Consider the following 10,000-nt stretch of genomic DNA (forward strand, 5'->3'; position numbering starts at 1 on the left):
ACGCCTGCAGTTGGCGACAAAGAGTCTTAAGTGTTATGTCTTAAGTCAACGAACGTATTTACTTGTGACAAAAACTGATTTGGCTTTAGTGTGTGCATGATCGCATTAAATAAATTGTTCAGATTAACAAAGCACGAGGTTTTATCGGGGATTAAACATGGAGTTATGTTCTGTATTGCAAATATGAAAACAAGCGTATGTGCATCAATAACTGCGCTTTGTATCTGCTGATTGCTGATCGAGAATTACATGCTTGGCTCACTGACCCTGTATACTCTCATTCATTTCATTCACGAACGAGATGTATCAGTTCATTCAACTCTTTCACCTACGAGAAGATCGTATTCGTTCACTACCTTCAACAAGTCACATGCTCCGTCACATCTTGAGTAACTTTTTGACAGGATGAAACGGTTCACAGAGCTGTTCACGAGCTGCGCATGCGCTGATAATAGCGCCGCGCTGCTGTGGGAGGAACTTCATTGAACGAGAAATGAGTCTTTTACTGTCTATGGTCAGTGGATTACGTAAACGAGAACGATTCGTTCACGAACGAACCATCATAGTGCAATTACCTATAGCCTATATTGATAAGGTTACGATACGAAGGTCTAAGTAGCAACGTAAATTCCGTGATGTCCCCGATGCACGGGGCGGGGCAGGTCGGGTCGGGGCGGGTCAAAAAATTTTACTTTATTTGTGGGGCGGGCCAAATAATTTCATAAAAGCGTGACCCGCGGGTTGGAAAAAAACCTGACCCGCGCATCACTATCTTGCAGGGGGCTTCGAAAGTGTTCATCTGTAGTGTGTCACTGAGCCACTGCAGCGGTGTCCCCACACGTCTACCAAAACTGTGAGCCAGAGATGAGTGAAGAACACATCAACAGACAGGAAACGTGAGGCAGTGTAAAGCACGATGGACATTATGACTTCTGCCACCGGCACTAGAGCAGAAAACTCTCTCGTTTTTGATTTGATGTGTCAGTGGTTCAACGGCATTACAGAGGTTTGACAGAAAACCTTGGCTCACAAACCCACATTTAAAGAAATGGTTTAAGAGCGTGTGTGTGAGCTGTGTGTACCTCTCCCTCAGCTCGGCCTCTCTGCTGACGGTCTCCTGCAGGATGCGGTTGTGTCGCTCCAGCAGTGTGTCGTGCTCCACCTGCAGCTGCTGCAGCTCTGAGCTGCTGGACTGGAGGCTCTGCTGCGTCTCCTGCAGACGGCTGCGCAGCTGCTCCACCACCGCCTCCATCTGCTCTCTGACACAACACACACACACACACATCTCACTCTCATCACCAGAGGCCTGTTTGATACCAGCTCTGCTCAAGGGTCAGATCGGATGGGTGGAATCACATTACAACAAACATTCACAGGAAACAGGAACAATATTTAATATTTAGCAACACATGGATTTGAATTTAACGTTTACTAACAAGAAACTGCCTGAAACAACATACATTTATTAGACTTCAAATTGATATTTAGAGTGGGAGAGCTGTTACGGGCTACTGTTGAATTATGGCAGCTCTGCACATATGGTTCAGTAATCTGTAAATGAAGGCACACAGAATCAGTGTTTTGTAAATGAGTGAAGAGCGCTGCTGTAGAAATCTGCCTTTGCGTCATGCCTTTATATTTATGTTCATTCAGTGTCTGCGGTAGTCTGGAACATAACTGCATTAAGATGTCCTTATGGACCAGTGGCTCTCTGAAACTGATGCTGCTTTCTTCTGTACAACGGATGTTACTGATTAAATGTTAATCGATTAATCACCATTAGTAACACTTTTATCATTGATCTTATCTACTGTTGATTAATCAATTTCAGCACGAATGCACTGATTTGTATTCAGGCGAGCAGACAATGAAAAGTCTCCCTATACGGTCATCAACACTAGAGTGCGCACTAGAGCTTGTGTATTCTTCAGATCCACAAAACAAGCAGGGATGCTTTGGCTTCCAGTTATGATTGTTCACTACAAACAAAGATCAATGAAGGCATGATTGGTTGCAGTCAGTTTAAACACCATCAAAAACTGAAACACTGCCTTCATTGTAGTTCATACAGTCAGTCGCTCACCCCCACACACACCTTCTCTATTTGAGAAAAGAATATCTGTGATAAACAGGACTGAGGTCCTATCATAGTACAAAGACTGCACTTATTATTAATTTATCCACACATTCTCACTTCCTTTAAACTAAGATTTGTCATATCCAGTTATGTACGGGGTGCCACAGGGCTCAGTGTTAGGTCCTCTACTTTTCTCCTTTTATGTGCAAAACTAAGTAGACATTTTCTGGAAACATGGCAGTAGTTAATTAGTTCATTATGTCAGTGATATTCAGATTAATAATTCCTTGGGACCTGATGAAACTTCTGATGGCTAGTAATTTCTGATAAAACAGGCATTCATTAATGAAATAAAAACTTCTGAATATAAGAGGATACCTGTCATTTGAAAGTCACATTTCCAGTGTTTGTGAAGTGTTTGTAGAACTAACCCTAACTCAATGTAATCACTTATAAGTGGTTTAGTTCATATCACACTATAGACCATTGATCCTCAAATCTGGACCCCGAGATCCACTTTCCAGCAGGGTTTAGCTCTAACCCTAATCAAACACACCTGAGCATGCTAATCAATGCCAATCAGTGTCTTCAGGATCATTAGAAAATCACAGGTAGATGAGTTCGGGTTGGAGCTAAACTCTGCAGTTCATTGGACCTCCAGAACAAGATTAGAGGAAGGGGGTTATAGGTCATCATGTTTAGACATTTTGGCAATTTAATTATACCAAGACTATGAAAATCCTCTGCAGGAAACAGATCCTTTTCCTAATGGATTCAGATTCATCTTTCTAGTCAAGCATACACCTACATTCATCACCTAAACACATGGGAATCCTGCATTAATAAGGTCGACCAGAATCCAGCACTTCTCAATTACGACAAACCTAAATGATTATGTGAACGGTATCAGCGATTATGTCTGTATTGTTTTACTGTGCCGAGGATACCAGAGATGGACAGACCCAGCTCTGGTCTGGACCGGTGATCTGAATGATGATGCACTGAATAGCCTTGAGCTTGACCACACAGATAGTGGAGGAGCCCAGGACCGGTCAGAGACTTCACTCAGCATGAACTGTTGCTAAACTGGACATCTGCATGCACCTCAGCAAACAATATGGCACTCAGCTTTAATCAATTAATTACTACTTTTACCGTTTGATTCATTTCTGTCAGCTAAATCTACTAAATTTCTCTCCAAGCAGAATTAAATGGTAGGCTGCAAACTGTGAACAATATTCTGATTCTGTACAGCAAATCAGTAGATCACAGTTTTAGTGAAAAATAAATGATCCATAAAATAATAATGGCTTAATTCATTGTGCTGTTGAACTACAGAATGCACACTATTTTCCAGCTCTATCCAAACAATAGTTCATTTGTTTACATGTAAAAGAGACAAAGCACAATGTCATAACTGGGGGGAGAGTGAATGAATCTGTGAAGAGGAAGAGATTCACAGATCACTGAAACGGCAGCTAGAAGAGAAATCACTCTCTAAACCGCTGGAGAAGCGGTGCACTAAATGCAGCAATAACATGATGTCACCTCTCCTGTTTGAAAGCATCGCCGTCGCTCTGGGCTGAGCTCTTGTGTTTCTGCTGCTTCAGCACATTGTGCACTCGCACCTTATAACTCTCGAACTCAGACACCGTCGCCGCAAGATCAGCCTGCAATCAAAACAACACCAGAGAAAATATATATGCGAGACAAAAGCAAGTGTAGACAAACATGTAAACAGATCAGCTCCTGACATGAGCTACAGAAGCTGACGTGGGCACTCCTTGCTCAAGCAAACAGCGCTCTAATGAATACAATCATGTGTGCGTTTCCCCTGAGCAGGAAACTCAGAAGCATTTCCTCTCGCTACTGTTGCTCACGATTCATCAGGAGCCGCTATAATTATGCTTGTTAACAAGACTGCAGAAAATGAGAATCTAGTGTCCTGCGGAGAACATCCCAGTGTCAGAGCTTGGGTCTGTCTGCAGGAATGAGAGAGGGTTCACCTGAGCAGCCGTGCACTGGTCCTGCAGCGCGGTCAGACTGAGCTGATAGGAGCTGGACGTCCGCTGCTGCTGCTCGTTCATCAGCTTCAGCTGCTCCTGCAGCCGGTGACGCTCGGCCGTCAGCTCGCTGCACTGGATCTGACACACACACACATGAGCCACAGCAGAGCACACACAGACCCGGAGCATCATCACACCTCCTCCTACCTTCAGCTCCTCCAGCTGCTGCTGATGGGCCTCCAGATCTCCTCTCAGAGCAGACTGGGAGATCATCTGTGCTGCTTCCTGTGGAGGACACGCACTGCTTCACTGTGTGTACCACATCATCTCAAGCTACACTAATTAAAGGTTCATTTTGAAGGACATGTATTCAGAGACTGATTTCATGAGACTCACTTTTTGTTTTGCGTCTGCCAGATCTTTTTTGGTCTTGACCAGCAGCTGTTTCATCCTGGAGGCTTTGTCTTCAGTCTGATCCAGCAGCAGCTTCAGAGACTCTGAGAGAATCAGCACATAATGAGATTCATCAGCGTTAGAGGGCAGACTCTTTCACACAGATCACTTCATCAACCGTGTGGTCTGCATCAGTACCCATCTCCTCCTTCAGCCGCTGCTCTTGTTCTTTCTGAGCCTGTATGTGCATCTCGTGCTCCTCCATCTGCTTGTCTTTCTCACAGAGCTTGTGATTGAGCTCTTTGACCAGTTTCTCATAGTCGGCCATCTCCATGTCCATCAGTGAGCTCTGCTGAGCGTCCTGAGGGAGGAGGACAGCACTCGTCAGTCAGAGCAGCGTTTATGAATGACAGGACTTCACTAGTGTAACACACAAACTGAATCATACAGGGAACACAAGTCTTCAGGGTGTTCAGTCTGGTTTATTTTTGCAGTACATGCAACATTTAATGCCTTGACTGTATGATCAATTGTAGAGTACAGCCTACAGTCTCTCTCTGTGTATGATTGTGAGGGTGAGGATGTGGGTCGTGCCTTGCGCAGCTGCTCGAGCTCCTGAGCCGTCTGCTGGAGCTGATGTCTCTGTCTGCTGAGCTGAGCCTGGAGCTCCTCCAGCTCCCTGACCGCAGACTGATGCTCCTGCAAGAACACACATCCATCCAGAAGACTCAAAACCTCAATGAGAAACCACAGAAAGCCTTCCAGTGACAGAGAGGCATGCATCAGGAAGAGGTCTGTACCTTGGCCTTCTGCTCTCTTAAGAGCCTCTCTGCCTCCAGCTCTCGCTCCAGCCCACACTTCAGCTTCTGTGTCTCCAGTATCTGTGTCTCCAGCTGCGTGACGTTAGTCTGCAGCGTCTCGATGCGGGCCGTGAGGTCCTCTCGCTCGGAGGACAGCAGCTCGTGCTGAGACACAGTCACACAACAATCACTGACTCTACAAACTCTAAATAAATCACAGATCCTTCAGGTGATGGTGTTGCTGAAGTACCTGCTGAACGGCTTGCTGAAGGCGTTTGGTTAACTCTTCGTTGTGTTTACTGGCCTGCCCCAGCTTCTCTCTCTCCTGATCCAGCAGCTCAGCCTGCTTGTCATAGTCCACCATCAGGTTCTGGAGAAACAGCACTAGTCAATCTCTCATCTACAGAGGATTCAACGACACGCGAGGAGTGAGCTCCAAACCTTGTAGTCCTCTGCGCCGTGGATGATGTCCTTCACAGAGCGTGACAATCGGTCTCGCTCAGTCTTCAGCTGCTCCACTTCCTCTCTCAGAGAGATGACCTAGAGCACCAAACACAGGCCAGATCAACATCACCTTCTATCTGACACCCGTCTCCACCAGGAAGAGACGCCTCAAACCTCTTTCTTGCTGATGTCCAGCTCCTTTTTAGCCTTCACCGCAACAGCTTTGATCTTGTTCATGCGTTCATCCTTCTCTTTGCCTTCTTTCTTCAGCATTTCTACATGACGTCATCAAGAATATCAAAGAAACAGTTCATCAAGAGGTTATCTCAAAGTCTAACGTGAAGAAACTTACCAATTTCATGAGAAAACGCTTTCATTTGTTCATTTTCATCAGACTCTGATGACTCCTTGCACGTCTGAAAATGAAAAGAAACATAAGAGATCTCTGTGGAGCATGTTTAGACTATTAATGCATGATCATTTGAAAATGTGGACGGATGCTAGGCTGGTCCATCTTCTAGATAAACACCAGGCATTAACTGAGGTGTCTAATACACCAGGCCACTGTCCGTCTCTCTCTGCTATTATAATTCATGGAAACACAAAACTGAACTGCACACTGGATTCTCAAGCACATCTATAAAAGCTGTGCCTGCTATTCTTATAGTCTCCTCTGAGATCTCTGGTTGACTTCTACACAAGGAAACATTCTAGCGTGCCTCACAAACACAGGATACCTGTAAGAGAGTGACTTCCTCTCTGAGCTGAGATATGAGAGCGTCTCTGTCAGCAAGAGTCTGCTGGAGCTCGCTAGCCTCCTGGAGCCGAGCATCAGTTTCATCCGCAGACTCTTTTTCCTCTACACCCCTGCTGTCAGCCACTTGAGCCAGCAGACTGTGGTTTTCTGTTCTCAGCTTCTGGTTCATGGCTTGCACTTGGCTCAGGTCGGTCTGCAGTCCCTCGAAGTCTAGCACCACATCAGCCAGACTGGCCTTGAGCAGCTCCTTCTCCTGCAGGAGGTCCCTGACCCGCGCCTGCAGCTCCACTCGCTCCTCCAGCTGCTGGGTCAACACGCCTCTCTCCTCCTGAGCTCGCGTCCAGAGACGGTCTACGAGCGCAGAGACGTCAGACGAGCCATCCACCTCCGGCTCAGAGAAGCTCTGCTGCAGGATCTCAGAGATGTGGCACTGAAGGCTGGAGAGGTGCTCCTGATTAGCCTCCACATCTCGCTGAAGGGCGTCCCTCTCTTCTGACAGACCGCTGATCTGAGACTGGAGACGTCTGATGGTGTCCTGACACTCGTCCTGTCTGGACTGAAGAGCACTGAGGTCCTCCTCGAGGCTCTTTATGCGCCCATCTCTCTCCTCGGTCACACAGGACAGCTGATTCTCCAGGTCACTGATCTTGAGCTCATGCTCCGAGTCAGACCTTGGTAACTTCAGCATCTCCTTGAACTCCAGGACAAGAGTCTCCTCATGTTTAAGATTCACTAGGATTTGTTCAGTCTTGTTCCTTAGGTCCTCAGAAGTCATCAGCGGTCCTTCCTGGGCTGGGTCTCTCAGCAGTCGGTCTCTCTCCTGGAAGACGCTCTGGAGCTCCTCCTGCAGACCGTGGAGCGAGGCCGCCGTGTGCTCCTTCAGGGCTCTGTACTGCTGCATGAGGCGTTCGGCTCGTTCCCGCTCTCCCTCTTGCTCCTGCCCCTGATCTCGCTCTCCCTCTCGCTCTCCCTTCTGCTCTTGCTCCCGCTCTCGCTCCTGCCCCTGATCTCGCTCTCCTTCCCGCTCTCCCTCCTGCTCTCGCTCCCGATCTCGCTCCTGCCCCTGATCTCGCTCTCCCTCCTGCTCTCGCTCCCGATCTCGCTCCTGCCCCTGATCTCGCTCTCCTTCCCGCTCTCCCTCCTGCTCTCGCTCCCGATCCCGATCTCGCTCCTGCCCCTGATCTCGCTCTCCTTCCCGCTCTCCCTCCTGCTCTCGCTCCCGATCTCGCTCCTGCCCCTGATCTCGCTCTCCTTCCCGCTCTCCCTCCTGCTCTCGCTCCCGATCCCGTTCTCGCTCCTGCCCCTGATCTCGCTCTCCTTCCCGCTCTCCCTCCTGCTCTCGCTCCCGATCTCGCTCCTGCCCCTGATCTCGCTCTCCTTCCCGCTCTCCCTCCTGCTCTCGCTCCCGATCCCGCTCCTGCCGCTGATCTCGCTCTCCCTCCTGATCTTGTTCTCCCTCTCGCTCTCCCTCCTGCTTTCGCTCCCGATCCCGCTCCCGATCTCGCTCCTGCCCCTGATCTCGCTCTCCCTCCTGATCTCGTTCTCCCTCTCGTTCTCCCTCTCGCTCTCCCTCCTGCTTTCGCTCCCGATCCCGCTCCCGATCTCGCTCCTGCCCCTGATCTTGCTCTCCCTCCTGATCTCGTTCTCCCTCTCGTTCTCCCTCTCGCTCTCCCTCCTGATCTCGCTCCTGCTTCTGATCTCCCTCTTGCTCCCGATCTCGCTCCTGCCCCTGATCTCGCTCTCCTTCTCCCTCCTGATCTCCCTCCCGATCCCGCTCCCGATCCCGCTCCCGATCTCGCTCCTGCCCCTGATCTCGCTCTCCATCTCCCTCCTGATCTCGCTCCTGATCTCGCTCTTGATCTCCTCCAGCGCTCGAGCAGCTCTGCTTCAGGCCGGCGCTGTGGGACTCTTCAGAGACGCTGCTCCTCTCTTCACCTCTGTTCATCTGCAGCTCGTCGATTCTGAACTCCAGTTCTTCCTTCTCCATGGTGAACTCCTCTCGCACCTGCTTCAGCTCTGTCTCCAGCTCCCGCTTCACATTTCGCAAAAACACCAGCTCTTCCTGCAGCATCATGTTTCGAGCATGCAGATCGTCCAGTGCCAGTTTCATGCCGCTGTCCTCGTGGCTGGAGTCGTCTGGAGTCTCGTCACTCGGGGAGGGTTTGGGAGGCCCTGCTCTGGTAGTGACCTCCTCTTCCTCCTGCACGTCCTGCAGGAAGCCCTCCTTCAGTGCTAGCTGCTCCGAGAGCTCGTCCTGGAGCAGAAGCAGCCGCTCGCGCTCCCTCTCGAAGTCTGCTGCGTTCAGCTCCAGCTGCTCCTCCAGGAAGCGCACGTCTTCCTCGTATTGTCTGTTCAGCCTCTGGATCTCTCCCTGCAGGTTCTCCATCTCCTGCTGGGACTCGGTGAGGGTCGTCTGCTGGGACGCTTTCAGATCCTCCGTCGCTGCCATCCACTGGTGCTTAGCTTTGGCCAGCTCGTCCTCAGCTTGAGATATTCTGGACTCGTACTGAGCACAGGTTGTCTTGAAGTCAGCAGTGAGCTCAGCTGTGTGTTTCTGCATTTCTGTACACTCTTTATTTTTGAAGTCTAGTTCCTCCTGAAGAGCTGCTAATCTTGACATCGTCTCCTGCAAATACATGTGACCTAAAGTCAGTCACGTCATCACAGTATATACAATATCACATGAACTGTTACAGATTCATAAGGGAGTCTCATCACCTCCAACACAAGCTTTAATTAGACTTATCTTCGATGAGGAGGAGGAGGAATAAGTGGGAAATATAGAAATACATATAACAAATACTTAAAGGTAATAAATGATTACTAATTAAACTAAACTAAACATGAAAATTATCACAATTTCTCCACTGGATCATTTATTATACCTTATTTTGTGCAGTATTTATTAATTTCCTCACTTTTCTTATTCTCAGTCTTATTTTAGTTTGCTGTGTGTTCTATTTCCTGCTAACCGAACACACATCAGACAGGTGCAGTAAATACCTGCGCTTGTTTCTGGAGCTCCTCGTGTTGTCTGCGCAGTAACACAAGACTCTGATGACTCTCTGCTTTCTCCTGCAGCACAGCATCCATCCGCTCACGCAGTTCCTGTTCAGACCATCAACTCAAACTCAAACACAGCCTGGACAAATCATTTTCATATGCAAACAGGCAGTGTTTATAGTTCTTCACACGGATGTTTCTCAGCATGACGAGGATGTGCTTGTAGACACAGTTTAATCTTCATCAGCTAGCTACATTACTCCAGCTAACCCTTACATCAGCATATTACTGATCTGTCTGTTTGATTGTAAGGCCATGGCACTCATACAGTATTGGACAATCATATAAGATAATGTCAATAATTGTCCTATAAAAGCTAGTGTGGGAACGTTTTCTTGTCTATGAGCCATGATCCTTCTTCAGTCACAGATTTTATGCCCCACAGTGGACAAAGAAAGCAGAGCTCTCTTTGAGCATCATATTTTTAATTAGAAATCTAGCGGAGTTTTATAAGAGCTGT

General features: G+C 48.2%; 1 protein-coding gene across 1 annotated transcript in view; it reads right to left on the reverse strand.

Moving 5' to 3' along the window:
- Positions 1–10,000, reverse strand: part of LOC132152561 (GRIP and coiled-coil domain-containing protein 2) — a 23,480-nt gene that overhangs the window by 6,315 nt on the left and 7,165 nt on the right. The window contains exons 5-18 of the mRNA XM_059561314.1: positions 9,481–9,585; positions 6,458–9,103; positions 6,073–6,136; positions 5,895–5,995; positions 5,718–5,816; positions 5,527–5,646; positions 5,277–5,441; positions 5,071–5,175; positions 4,675–4,837; positions 4,480–4,580; positions 4,291–4,368; positions 4,084–4,221; positions 3,626–3,747; positions 1,083–1,259 (exon numbers count right to left, since the gene is read on the reverse strand). Of these exons, the coding sequence (XP_059417297.1) occupies positions 1,083–1,259; positions 3,626–3,747; positions 4,084–4,221; positions 4,291–4,368; positions 4,480–4,580; positions 4,675–4,837; positions 5,071–5,175; positions 5,277–5,441; positions 5,527–5,646; positions 5,718–5,816; positions 5,895–5,995; positions 6,073–6,136; positions 6,458–9,103; positions 9,481–9,585 (4,184 nt within the window). The remainder of the gene's footprint in view (positions 1–1,082; positions 1,260–3,625; positions 3,748–4,083; positions 4,222–4,290; positions 4,369–4,479; positions 4,581–4,674; positions 4,838–5,070; positions 5,176–5,276; positions 5,442–5,526; positions 5,647–5,717; positions 5,817–5,894; positions 5,996–6,072; positions 6,137–6,457; positions 9,104–9,480; positions 9,586–10,000) is intronic.

The sequence above is a fragment of the Carassius carassius genome, chromosome 11 (assembly GCF_963082965.1).
Source record: "Carassius carassius chromosome 11, fCarCar2.1, whole genome shotgun sequence".
Classification (NCBI taxonomy): domain Eukaryota; kingdom Metazoa; phylum Chordata; class Actinopteri; order Cypriniformes; family Cyprinidae; genus Carassius; species Carassius carassius.